Source organism: Heterodontus francisci, chromosome 17, assembly GCF_036365525.1.
Source record: "Heterodontus francisci isolate sHetFra1 chromosome 17, sHetFra1.hap1, whole genome shotgun sequence".
NCBI lineage: Eukaryota > Metazoa > Chordata > Chondrichthyes > Heterodontiformes > Heterodontidae > Heterodontus > Heterodontus francisci.
In genome coordinates this window covers 66,012,106-66,026,439 of record NC_090387.1, presented here as the reverse complement: position 1 = coordinate 66,026,439, position 14,334 = coordinate 66,012,106, and the positions used below count along the sequence as shown (strand labels likewise).

At 44.9% G+C, this 14,334-nt stretch overlaps 1 protein-coding gene across 1 annotated transcript in view; it reads right to left on the bottom strand.

Moving 5' to 3' along the window:
• The window catches only part of LOC137378594 (BTB/POZ domain-containing protein KCTD19-like), a 121,405-nt gene that overhangs the window by 38,036 nt on the left and 69,035 nt on the right, over positions 1-14,334 (bottom strand). Inside the window, exons 14-15 of the mRNA XM_068048895.1 lie at positions 7,061-7,103; positions 4,903-4,967 (exon numbers count right to left, since the gene is read on the bottom strand). Of these exons, the coding sequence (XP_067904996.1) occupies positions 4,903-4,967; positions 7,061-7,103 (108 nt within the window). The remainder of the gene's footprint in view (positions 1-4,902; positions 4,968-7,060; positions 7,104-14,334) is intronic.

Below are 14,334 nucleotides of genomic sequence, written 5' to 3'. Positions count from 1 at the left end.
TGAGAAGTGAGAGCTGATTGGTTGGCAAGCGGATTCTGATTGATAGTGGCATTGCCATGGAGAATGCACCAGTTTATGGTGACTGACTGTTAACTGCCAAGCCATGTTTGAAGTTTAAACCAGGCAACTTGACTCTGATTGGTCAAGGCAAATGGCTGTCACTTATTTTGTTCAGCTGAAATAGGCACAATGTGTGTACACGTTCTTTCTGTTTTCAGAGTATAAATTGAGGGGACTCTCAGTGCTGCTTGTCTGCATTGAATGCTGCTGGAGGGTATAGAGTGTGAAGAAGGGAGTTTGGTAAGTGAGGGAGTTTGCTAAGGAGGGGAACTAGAAATTAAGAAAATAAATTTGAGTGCACAGAGTGTAAAGTGGGAGTTTGGTGCGTGAGGGAGGGGTTCCTTTCTTTCTTTCTTTTATCTTTTTTCAGCCTCCAGTAGCTGCCTCTCTCGTTGGTACAGGGGAAGAGGTTGATTGGTGAGTAACTGGTAAGTTATTTTACTTCTCATTGTAATAAAAAGTTTTTAAAGTTAGGTTATGGCAGGTCAGCTTGGCCAAGTGCATTTAAATTGCTTAAAAAAGGGGAAAGTTTTTTTTTAAAAACCTCAAGTGATAAGGTGAGTAGTACTACTTAAATTAGAGTAATTTATTAAGGACTTTAGATTGTATTGGGTAGTGTTTGGAGTAGAACAAGACCCCTAGTGTAATTAGTATTTTCTAAAGGGAGTAACTAAATTAATTTAAAGGTAAGTCATGGCAGGAGAGCTCAGCCCTGTGGTATGCTCCTCCTGCACTATGTGGGAAATCAGGGATGCTTCCAGTGTCCCTGGCAACCATGTGTACAGCAAGTGTATCCATCTGCAGCTACAGACTATCTGCATTACAGAGCTAGAGCTGCGGGTGGATTCACTGTGGAGCATTTGTGATGCTGAGGACATCGTGGATAGCACGTTTAGAGAGGTGGTCACACCGCAGGTAATGGCAGCACAGGCAGAAAAGGGATGGGTGACCACCAGGCAAAGTAGTAGGCGCAGGCAGGTAGTACAGGAGACCCCTGTGGCCATCCCCCTCAAACAGATATACCGCTTTGGATACTGTTGAGGGGGAGGGGATGACCTTCCCGGGCAAAGCAGCAATGGCCAGTTCCGTGGCACCAAGGATGGGTCTGCTGCAGAGCGGGGGGGGGGGGGGGGAAAGGAGTGAAAGAGCTATAGTGATAGGGGATTCTATCGTAAGGGGTACAGATAAGCGTTTCTGTGCCACAAACGTGACTCCAGGATGGTATGTTGCCTCCCTGGTGCTAGGGTCAAGGGTGTCACGGAGCGGCTGCAGGACATTGTGAAGGGGGAGAGTGAGCAGCCAGAGGACGTGGTACATATTGGTACCAACGACATAGACAGAAAAGGGATGAGGTCCTGCAACAAGAATTTAGGGAGCTAGGTAGCAAATTAAAAAGCAGGACCTCCACGTGCTAGTGAGTATAGGAATAAGAGGATAGAGCAGATGAATGCGTAGCTGAGGAGATGGTGCAGGAGGGAGGGCTTTAGTTTCTTGGATCACTGGGTCTGTTTCCGCCAAAGGTGGGACCTGTACATGCTAGTTCTGTTGTGAGGGGGCGGGGGGGGGGGGGGAGGGTTTAAATTAATTTGGCAGGGGCATGGGATACAGAGTGGAGGTACAGTAGAGGGTAATATAGAACAGAACGTGAGTCTGCCTTGAAGGCAGAGCAAATATAGATCCGGTAAGGCACAAGGGAAAAATGCAAGGTTGGATTGCATCTATTTCAATGCAAGGAGTCTTACCAGTAAAGCAGATGAACTGAGGGTGTTGATTAGCACATGGGATTATGATATTATTGCTATCACAGAGACATGGCTGAGGGAGGGACAGGACTGGCAGCTCAATATTCCAAGGTATAGAATCTTCAGGTGTGGGGGGGGGATAAAAGGAGGTGGCATTGCACTGTTGATCAAGGAGTCAATTACTGTAGTAAGGAGGGATGACATCTCAGAAGGCTCCTCAAGTGAGGCCATTTGGATAGAACTTTTAAAAACAAAAAGGGGGCAATCACTTGGCTGGGTGTCTACTACAGGCCTGCAAACAGTCAGCTAGAGATAGAGGAGCAGATATGTAGGCAAATCTCAGAGGTATAAAAATAATAGGGTAATAATAGTAGGGGATTTCAACTTCCCCAATATTAACTGGGATAGTAGTGCAAAAGGCTTAAAAGGGGCAGAATTCTTAAAATGCATACAGGAGAGCTTTTTGAGCCAGTTCGTAGAAAGTCCTACAAGGGAAGGGGCAGTACTGGACCTAATCCTAGGGAATGAAGCCGGTCAAGTGGTAGAAGTGTCAGTGGGGGAGCATTTCGGGGATAGTGACCATAACTCTAAGATTTAAGGTAGTTATGGAAAAGGACAAAGATGGACCAGAAATAAAGGTACTGAATTGGGGGAAGGCCGATTTCAATGTGATAAAACAGGATCTGGCCAAAGTGGACTGGGAGCAGCTACTCCCACATCAGTGGGAGTCATTCAAAGAGAAAATAGTGAGAGTTCAGAGCCAACATGTACCCATTAAGGTGAAGGGTAGGACTAACAGGCCCAGGGAACCCTGGATGTCAAGGGATATAGAGGATTGGATCAGGAAAAAAAAAAAAGGAGGCTTATGGCAGATTCCAAGCGATGAAAACAGCGGAGGCACTAGAGGAGTATAGAAAGCGTAGGGTGGCACTTAAAAAGGTAATTAAGAGAGCGAAGAGGGGGCATGAAAAAACACTGGCGAGCAAGATAAAGGAAAATCCCAAGGCGTTTTATAAGTATATTAAGGGCAAGAGGATAACCAGGGAAAGAGTAGGGCCCATTAGGGACCAATGTGGCAATCTTGAGTGGAGCTGTAGGACATAGGTGAGGTTTTAAATGATTACTTTTCATCTGTGTTCACTATGGAGAAGGACGATGTAGGTGTAGAGATCAGGGAGAGGGATTGTGATATACTTGACCATATTAGCATTGAAAGGGAGGAAGTATTAGCTGTTTAAGCTGGCTTAAAAGTGGATAGATCCTCAAGCCCAGATGAGATGTATCCCAGGTTGTTATATGAGGCAAGGGAGGAGATAGCAGGGGCTTTGACACAAATTTTCAAATCCTCTTTGGCTACAGGAGAGGTACCAGAGGACTGGAAGACAGCGAATGTGGTACCATTATTCAAGAAGGGTAGTAGGGATAAACCAGGTAATTACAGGCCAGTGTGTCTAACATCAGTGGTTGGAAAAATATTGGAAAAAATTCTGAGGGACAGGATTAATCTCCACTTGGAGAGACAGGGATTAATCAGGGATAGTCAGCACGGCTTTGTCAGGGGGAGATCGTGTTTAACTAACTTGATTGAATTTTTCGAGGAAGTGACTAGATGTGTGGTTGAGGGTAAAGCAGTAGATGTAAAATACATGGATTTCAGTAAGGCTTTTGATAAGGTCCCGCATGGGCGATTGGTTAAGAAGGTAAGAGCCCATGGGATCCAGGGCAATTTGGCAAATTGGATCCAAAATTGGCTTAGTGGCAGGAGGCAGAGGGTAATGGTCGAGGGCTGCTTTTGTGATCGGAAGCCTGTGACCAGTGGTGTACCACAGGGATCGGTGCTGGGACCCTTACTGTTTGTCGTGTACATTAATGATTTAGACGTGAATATAGGAGGTATGATCAATAAGTTCGCAGATGACACGAAAATTGGTGGTGTTGTAAATAGTGAGGAGGAAATCCTTAGATTACAGGGAGATATAGATGGGCTGGTAAGATGGGCGGAGCAGTGGCAAATGGAATTTAATCCTGAGGTAATGCATTTTGGGAGGACTAACAAAGCAAGGGAATACACAATGGATGGTAGGACCATGGAAGTACAGAAAGTCAGAAGGACCTTGGTGTACTTGTCCATAGATCACTGAAGGCAGCAGCACAGGTAGTTAGGAAGGCATATGGGATACTTGCCTTTATTAGCCGAGGCATAGAATATAAGAGCAGGGAGGTTATGATGGAGCTATATAAAACGCTAGTTAGGCCACAGCTGGAGTACTGTGTACAGTTCTGGTCACCACACTATAGGAAGGATGTGATTGCACTGGAGAGGGTGCAGAGGAGATTCACCAGGATGTTGCCTGGGCTGGAGCATTTCAGCTATGAAAAGAGAATGAAAAGGCTAGGGTTGTTTTTCTTGGAGCAGAGAAGGCCGAGGGGGGACTTGATTGAGGTGTACAAGTTTATGAGGGGCATTGATAGGTTAGATAGGAGGAAACTTTTTCCCTTAGCGGAGGGGTCAAGAACCAGGGGGCACAGATCTAGGGTAAGGGGCAGGGATTAGGGGAGGTTTGAAGCAACATTTTTTCCACAGAGAGTGGCTGGAATCTGGAACACACTGCCTGAAGAGGTGGTGGAGGCAGGAACCCTCACAACATTTAAGAAGTATTTAGATGGGCACTTGAAATGCCATAGCATACAGGGCTATGGGCCAAGTGCAGGAATATGGGATTAGAATAGTTGGGTGCTGTATGGCCGGCACAGACACGGTGGATGCTGTATAACTCTGAGTCTAAGTGGAATGTATATCCTGTGGGAAGTCATGGATGCACCATGTGTCCGAGACGAACACATCTGCAGGAAGTATCACTGGCTACAGAAGCTCGAGCTCCGGGTTTTACAACTCGAGTGGCAACTGGAGTCACTGTCATGCAACTGCAAGGCAGAGGACTACGTGGATAGCATTTAGGGAGGTGGTCACACAGCAGGATAGGAGCATGCAGGCAGAGAGGGAATGGATGACCACCAGGCAGTCTAAGAGAACCAGGCAGGCAGTGCAGGAGTCCCCTGAGTCTATCTTGCTTGCTAATTGGTTTTCCATTTTGGATACTGGTGGCGATGGCTCCTTGGAGGAGTGCAGCCAGAGCAAACTCTGTGGCACCACGGGTAGCTCAGCTGCACAGGAGGGGAGGAAGAAGAGTGGAAGAACAATAATGATAAGGGGATTTGATAGTCAGGAGATCAGACAGGCATTTCTGTGGCATTAAATGTGACTCCAAGATGGTTTGCTTCCATGGAGTCAGAGTCAAGGATGTCATGGAACAGCTGTAGGACATCCTTCTGGGAGAGGGTGGACAGCCAGAGGTCATGGTCCACATTGGTACCAATGACATAGGTAGGAAGAGGGATGAGGTCCTGAAAGCAGATTTTAGGGAGTTAGGAAGGAAATTAAAAAGCAGGACCTCCAAAGCAGTAATCTCAGGATTACTCCCAGTGCCACGTGCCAGTGAGCATAGGAATATAAGATTGATCGATTGAACACGTGGCTGGAGAATTGGCGTAAGAGGGAGGGCATCAGATTTCTGAGGCATTGGGACTGGTTCTGGGACAGGTGGGACCTGTAAAAGATGGACAGACTACACCTTAACGGCACTGGAACTAACATCCTTGCACGGAGATTTGCTAGTGCTGTTGGGGAGAGTTTAAACAAGCTTGTCGGGGATGGGAACCTGAGGGGTAGCTCAAATTGGAAGGAAGTAAAGCTGGTAACAGAAGGTAGAAAAGTAGCAAGTGACATTAGAAGGCAGGCGAAACAAAGGCGAGCAGAATGTCAAGACGACAAAGTTAAGGGCACTCTACCTAAATGCACGCAGCAATCATAACAAGGTAGATGACTTAAAGGCCCAAATAGAGGTAAATGGGTATGACCCAATTGCCATAACACAAACATAGCTACAGGGTGACCAAGACTGGGAACTGAATATTAAAGGATATTCAACATTTAGGAAGGAGAGGCAAAAAGGAAAAGGTGGTGGTGTTGTGCTGGTAAGGGATGGGATCAGTACATTAGTAAGGGAGTATCTCAGATCAGAAGGACAAAAATGTAGAATCTGTTTGGGTGGAGCTAAGAAACAGGAAGGAGCAGCAAATATTAGTTGGAGTTGTTTATAGGCCACCAAACAGTAGTAGTAGTGTGGGGCATGGCATTAATCAGGAGATTAGAAAAGAATGTAACATAGGTAATACAGTAATCATGGGTGATTTCAATCTGCATATAGACTGGGTAGACCTAATGAGCATTAATGCTGTGGAGGACGAGCTTCTGCAGTGTATTAGGGATGGTTTTCTAGAGCAATATGTTGAGGACCCGACTATTTTAGATCTATTATGTAATGAGAAAGGGCTGATCATGCAGACCCCCACCTGCCAGGAATGAGGCATATTCATTTTGTCATATGAACATTGATTTTAAACTGTTGCTGGAGTGAAGAAATGACTTGTTTGAAGATCACCAGACGCTGGGGTGGAAGAACATTTGCATACTAAGAGACACTACTTGTGGACTATTCCCTGCTCCAATTAACCCAAATGGATTTTTATCACCAGACATTGAAGATGTAAGGAAGCGCATTATAGAGACTACTAAGGTAATACAATCCACAAACCTTGCAGGAGAGACTGTTCCAAATAAGGAGCTAGTCAGATGACTAACCTGCTGGACAACCTGGGTTTTTATTTTTAATTGTGCCACAAAGGAACTGAAGACAGTGTGCAACTGAAGCTGGAACAAGGAAGGCACTCTCTCTCTCTCTCTCTCTCCTTCTCCCAAGCCACCGGACCCACGGAAGACACGTAAACTTCAAGAGAGAAAAGACTCTGACATTGAAACAAGTTGAAGTGTGAACTGGGCCCCAACGAATAACAGGACTTACTGGCAACCAAAGACGCCACACTGAACTCAAATGACAGTAACTAACTAACAGATATTCCCTCAAACTTTTCCCCTTTTTCTTGCTACTTTTTCTGTGTCTATCTGCGCGTGTATTTATCGTGTATGCATGCCAGTGTGGTCGCATTGCATATTTATAGTCATTGACTGGATTAGAGTTTAAATCTAAGAAAATCTGTCTGACTTCTTTGCCTTACAATTGGAGCAGTGAACAAGGATTCACTGAAGGGGGAGCTAAAAACACGGTGTTTCTAAAATTAAGCCCTGTTATGGTTAAACCAGGCAAAGGCTGAATGGGAACTCCTAGACCCCTTCTCACCTTGTCGTAACAGAAATTTGGGGGCTCGTGTCTGAGAATTGACCTACAGACAAATGAGAAATTGGAAGTGGGAAACCAAATTGATCCCAAACAAAAAAGAAAAGATTTCAATACAGGTTTTCTTGTGGTTGTGTGCTAGAATACTAACATGTCTGCAACTGAAGCTAGTAGCTCCCCAAGCCAGGATGAAGTAACTTGGGATAAGTTAAAAGCACTATGGAGGAGTTGAGGAAAATTGCTGAGCAGTGTGGGATCACTGTACATGGCAAGGCTAGGAAGTCTGAACTCTGAGGACTAGTGGCCAACCATTTTTCCCTTGAAGCTGAAGAAGCAGAAGCAGTGTCAGAAGTAGACCCAGACAGGGTACTGCTAGCAAAGATACAACTGGGACAAAGGAAACTTGAATTGGAAGACAGGGAAAGAAAAAGATAGACCGGAACGAGAAAGAACCTTCCAGAAAGAATGCGAAGAAAGAGAGCTGAGACAACTTGAGTTAACTAGGGGGTGGCAGAGTAACCCCAGTGAAAGCATAGCCAACATGGAGGAGCGTAATTCAGGGCTGGGTACAAAATTGTTAAAACTCTCCCAACTGATCCCAAAATTCAATGAGGGAGACATGGAAGCATTTTTTGTGAATTTTGAAAAACTGGCAAGGCAGTTAAAGTGGCCAGCTGAGGCTTGGACTCTGCTGTTAGAGTAAATTAGTAGGTAAAACCCATGAGGTTTATTCCATGTTGCCAGATGAGAGTTCTTCAAATTATGAACTGACCAAAAATGCTATCCTCAGGGCATGCAAGTTAGTACCCAAAGCCTATCGCCAAAAGTTTAGAACCCTCAAGAAGCAAACTGATTAAACATACCTGGAGTTTGAGAGAAATAAGCAGCTGGCTTTTGACCAGTGGCTGAAGGATCTTAAAGTATAGCTCAGCTATGAAAATCTCAGAAGTAATTTTGTTGAGGAATTTTTTTAAACTCTCTCTCCCGTTCTCCATAAAGACACATGTAGAAGAGCAGAAGGTTAATAGAGCCCGGCAGGCAGCAGTCCTGGCCGATGAGCTTGCTCACATTTATAAGCCAGTTTCCCAGGGGAAAACTTTTCCTAATCACCCCCACAAATCCGAAAAGGACAAAGGGTGGGAAGGTGATAGAAGCCCAAGCAGTCCTGGGAAAGAAAGAAAAGCAGGAGACACAGGGGGCCCTCCTCCAGCCAAAAAGGAAGTTGCTGTAAGCAAGAGTGAGACCCGGAGACCTGTGTGCTTCCATTGTAATAAAGTCGGGCATGTAAAAGCTGACTGCTGGAAACTAATGGGAAAACCTGTACGGTTAATCAGGGCACACACTCTCAACGAAGAAGCAAACCTGACGGAAAGCACAGTTGAACAAGCTTGGGCTTTAACTGCAGTAAGAATGAGACCCAGAAAGCTTACGACTGCAAGTGCAGGAAAATTTAATAAGATTCCTGAGGGTTATCAGGGTTGTGTGTCTGAAGGGAGAATAACCCCACACTCCTCGAGTGGGGCAAGCACACCCATTAGTAATCCTCAGGGACAAGGGGGCCACCAGATTCCTTTTACTGGGAAAAGGCCTGACCTTTCCCCCAAAGTGCAGTAAACTCCAGAATGGTGGTGAATTGGATTGGAGGGCAGAGTATGCCTGTACCTAAACTTGGAGTGCAACCTAGTTTTGGGACCGATCACTGTAGGGATTGTCCCTAGTTTGCCTGTGGATGGGGCTGACCTGCTCCTAGGTAATGATCTGGCGGGGATGAAGGTGGTAGCTTCCCCGGTAGTGAAAGAGAGACCACAGGTGGTCAGAGAAACAGGGCAGTGGCAGGAGACGGTCCCCTGCAGTTTCCCTGAATGTGTAATGAATCCGGCCATAATCAAACCAGCTCCCCCACAGGAGACTGAATTGGCACTGCAGGTAGATGACCATGAGGTCTGTCTGTCAGAGACTTTCTTTGGAAAGTTAGAAGACCCAGGGAGTGAGTTAAATAAATCTTCCCTAGCTGAGGCTCAGCCAGCTGACCCAGTATTGCAAGCTCAGTCCACAAGCAGGACCCCGAGCTTCCAGTTGCTTGCCATTTCAACACTCCCCCCTGCTCTCATCTCTGTCCTGGGATTGCTGCAGTGTTCCAGTGAACATCAATGCAAGCTCGAGGAACAGCATCTCATTTACCAATTAGGCACAATACAGCCTACCAGACTGAACATTGAGTTCAATAATTTCAGAGCATGACGGGCCCCCCATTGTCTTTTATTTTTAGTTATTTTTTCTTGTATTTATTTTTTATTTTATTTCATCTTAGTTTGTTCAGTTTGCTTACGCACTGTTTTTTTCATGTTTGTACTTGCGGTTGTTCAATTATCAGTCCATTAACACCCTATCTGTACTAATGCTTTGTCTTTCAACACACCATTAACATATTGTTTGCCTTTGCTCCACGACCTTCTGGTCAGCTATTCTGTGACCTTGTCCTATTTACACCTTCTCCTTTGTTATCTCTTGCCCCAACCCCGCTTTACTTGCTTATAACCTTTTACATTTCTAATATTTTCTAGTTCTGAAGAAGGGTCACTGACCTGAAACGTTAACTCTGCTCTCTCCACAGATGCTGCCAGACCTGCTGAGTATTTCCAGCATTTCTTGTTTTTATTACAAGAGTTAGCACAGGCTGCCCAGTCTGCAAGAAGCAGAGGGAGTTCCTGATTGCTACTATTTAAAGAATGAGGTACTAATGAGAAATGGAGTTCTCCTCACAGACCTGAGAGCAAGGAATAGACAGTGGTCCACCAGTTAGTGGTGTCGCAGAGATACCAGAGAGAAATGGTAAGAATGGCCCATGAGATTGCAATGGCTGTACATATCGGTATACAAAAAGCCAAAGCCCGCATAAGACAGCAGCTTGACTGGACAAAACTCCACAAAGATGTGGTGGAGTATTGCAGGAGTTGCCACAGGTGCCAGGTTGAGGAGAAACCCAACTTAAGAGTAAAATTTGCACCCCTAAGTCCTGTATCAGTGTTTGGAGGACCCTCCAGCAGAGGGATGGTGAACTGTAAGGGACGCCTACCAAGAACAAAAGGGGACAGGCAGGCACAAGGCTGGCAACAGGTTAGAAAGGAAAGGGGGAAAAGGGACCAAAAGGGCATCTTAAAAGGAAGTCTGGAAGAAATCCCAGTTGAAAATTCCTACTGTCCGGTAACCTAACCCCAAAATGTTTGAAAAATTAAACCCCACATCCTCCTATGTAAATGCAGACACTAGAAGCACCCTTGTTAGCAACTCGCTAACAGCATTTACCTGCAGAGATAAAGGAAGTCCTCAAGAGGGCAGATAAACCTTGAGGGTGTTGCCTCACCTAGTCGAAGTGCCGCAAGGGGAGTGCAGCAGAATCTGGACAAATACCTGGAAGCAGAAAAGTCCCAGAGGAAGGGAAGATTAGCAAAGAATCCACCCCACAGTCAGGAAAAAAGGGAACCAGCCATCTCCTGAGGTGAAAAGCCCTTGTATGACTCATCAAAGCACTGAGAGTTCAGAGTGGAACTGCCCATTGCTGCCACCCTGAGCAAACTCCAACCTAGGCTAATTAAACCTAACACTCCTCCTGCAGACCTCAACAAGAACAAAGACTCTTTTGGCAGTCATGGAAATGTGCAAACTGAAAAAAGTCCCCAAAACCCACATGGTTATTGGGATGCCAAAAAGGACTGTTTAAAGCAGCACTACTACCAAGAAAATATGGGCTGTAACAATTGCTCGGGTTCTGAATGAATGAGAGAAATGCATGTGCGTTTTCCTGTCCTTATCTTCTCTCTTGTCCCTTTTTAATGAAGTGCGCTTTTTTTAAAAATTGCATTTCATTCCGCTGTGTGTGGAGGTGTCATGCAGACCCCACCTGCCAAGAATGAGGCATATTAATTTTGTCATATGAACACTGAATTTAAACTGTTGCTGGAGTGAAGAAATGACTTGTTTGAAAATCACCAGACACTGGGCTGGAAGGACATTTACATACTAAGAGGTGCTGCTTGTGGAGACAAAGGGCTATTCCCTGTTCCAATTAACCCAAATGGGTTTTGATCACCAGACGTTGAAGGTGTAAGGAAGCGCATTCCAGAGACTGCTAAGGTAATATCTCACAATGATTTGGATGTGGGGACCAAATGTAGTATTTCCAAGTTCACGGATGACACAAAACTAGGTGGGAATGTGTGTTGTGAGGAAGATGCAAAGTGGCTTCAAGGGGATTCGGAAAAACTTAATGAATGGGCAAGAACGTGGCCGATCGAGTATAATGTGGGAAAATGTGAGGTTATCCACTTTGGTAGGAGGAATAGATGTGCAGAGTATTTGTTAAATGTTAAGAGATTAGAAAGTGTAGATGTACAAGGGGACTTGGTATCCTTATCAATTGCAGCAAGCAATTAAGGAGGCTAATGGTATATTAGCCTTCATCGCAAAAGGATTTGAGTACAGGAGTAGTGAAGTCTTGCTTCAATTGTACAGAACGTTGGTTAGACCACACCTGGTGTACTATGTGCAGTTTTGGTCCCCTTACCTTAGCAAGGATATTATTGCCATAGAGCGAGTGCAACAAAGGTTGACCAGACTTGTTCCCGGGATGGCAGGACTGTCCTATGAAGAGAGATTGGGGAAACTGGACCTGTATTCTACAGAGTTTTGAAGAATGAGAGGTGATCTCATTGAAACCTACAAAAGGGATAGACAGGGTAGATGCAGCTAAGATGTTTCCCCTGGTTGGGGAATCTAGAACCAGGGGTCACAATTTCAAAATAAGGGGGAAGCCACTTAGGACAGAGATGAGGAAAAATTTCTTTACTCAGAGGGTTGTGAATCTGTGGAATTCTCTACGCCAGAGGGCTGTGGAAGCTCAGTTATTGAGTATGTTTAAAGCAGAGACTGACAGATTTCTAAATACCAATAACATAAGGGGTTATGAGGATAGTGTGGGAAAAAGCCATTGAAGTGGATGATCAGCCATGATCGTATTGAATGGTGGAGCAGGCTCGATGGGCTGACTGGTCTACTCCTGCTCCTATGTTCCTATGTCTGTAAAGAACAGGGCCCTGGGTATTAATATATTGTAGCTTCCAGTACACACAAATGCGCCACATTGCAAGCCCAAATGACGATCTTAAATTGGTTGTCAGCGTAATTCTACGTACACGGAGGATTATTTAGCAAATGTTGTCCAATCGCAAAATCACATCTAATGTTGGACACTGTTTTGAGTTTTGCAAACACGGGCTGGTTGGGTACGTTCCGTACCTTGCCCGTTGGGAACAGCGGAAGGGACATGTTTAATATGATCTACCAGTCTTCGGGACGTACAGCTTATATATCTAGCATCACACTGGCATTGGGCTTGCAGTGTGGCGCATTTGCGTGTACTGGAAGCTACATATATTAATACACAGGGCCCTGTTCTTTGCAGACAGAAAGAACATGTACACACATTGCACCTGTTTCAGCTAAACAAAATAAGTGACAGCCATTCGCTGGTGCATTCTTCAGGACAGTGCCTTGACCACAGTCAAGTTGCTTGGTTTAAACTTCAAACAAAGCTTGGCAGTTAACTATCAGTCACCATAAATTAGTGCATTCTCCAATGGCAATGCCTCTACCAGAGTCCACTTGCCAACCAATCAGCACTCTCTTCTCATGTAGTATCAATTCGTTGCTTCCCTTACACTAGTATTCTTGTGAGTCGTCCTGATCTGTGCAAGACAAAAAGCTTTAACAAAATGTCTGTTTTCAGAAATACTCAAGTTCTGTACTGCCAAATGATTATTTCCTAAAATGGTTTTGATGAAATGAATAGCAAAGAACTTGTATATGGGTGGGGTGGCCAGGGTTCAATCTAAAATCAACTGGTCATAAAATTCAAATACCATTAGAGATGGGCCTCATTAAGTGCCTGTAAAAATCTTTGATCTGTACTCCACAGACTGGAGGTGTGAAATAGCAATTAGTGAATTTCACCCCATCTCTGAAGCACCCAACTAGTATTTCTCTTGGCAAAAAAAGGTTCAGGTCACAGGGAAACAAAGGTGCAGGAGAAACTAGAGTGCTACCTCTTGCACAGTCCACCTCCTTTGACTCATACCTTGTTACAGCGGCCCACAGGCACAGATATGAAGCGCATGCCTCTTTTTTTTGATTGCAATTCTTGAAATGATGTTTTTATTTGAGATTTATATTTATGGTATGGTTGTTTTTGTTGGTACTGTACTTAAGCCTTAGTCTGAAGTCATTTTAAACCATTTAAACTGTTTTATCAATCATTTTAACATTCTAACTGCTTATGAGGTAGCAAATAGCTAACTAATTCTATTTGTATTTGAAGTCTTGCACTCAGAACCTCAATGCTTATGTAAAGTTTAGCAATAACTTCCTTTTCCTACAACAGTGACTACACTTCAAAAGTACTTCATTGGCTATAAAGCACTTTGGGACATCCTGAGATCATGAAAGGCACTGTATAAATGCCAGTCTTTGATTTCCAAATGTCTTGTTTTGAGTACTTGTCGCTTCAATAAAAGTTGACCATTCCACTTCCAATCTTGCCTGTTCATTTGTGTGCCTTCCTGAGGCAAGGGGACACCTTTGAGGGCGGCGCAGTGGTTAGCACCGCAGCCTCACAGCTCCAGCGACCCGGGTTCAATTCTGGGTACTGCCTGTGTGGAGTTTGCAAGTTCTCCCTGTGTCTGCGTGGGTTTCCTCCGGGTGCTCCGGTTTCCTCCCACATGCCAAAGACTTGCAGGTTGATAGGTAAATTGGCCATTATAAATTGTCCCTAGTATAGGTAGGTGGTAAGGAAATATAGGGACAGGTGGGGATGTGGTAGGAATATGGAATTAGTGTAGGATTAGTATAAATGGGTGGTTGATGGACGGCACAGACTCGGTGGGCTGAAGGGCCTGTTTCAGTGCTGTATCTCTAAACTAAACTAAACCTCTCCACTCTCTCATCACTGTCCAAATGCATGAGCCACCAGCTGCTTACTATTGCTCGACCTGTTGCAGCTGTGGCTTCCTCAGGTGGTTCAATGGCATTAGTACTGCTGAATCCTCTACCAGCAACATCCTGGGGGGTTACCATTGACTAGAAACTGAAATGGACCTGCTACACAGTGGCTACAAGTGCAGGTCAGAGGCTGGGAATTCTGCGGTGAGTAATTCACCTCCTGACTCCCCAAAGTCTGTCCACAGGTCACAAGTCAGCAGTATGATAGAATACTTCTCACTTGC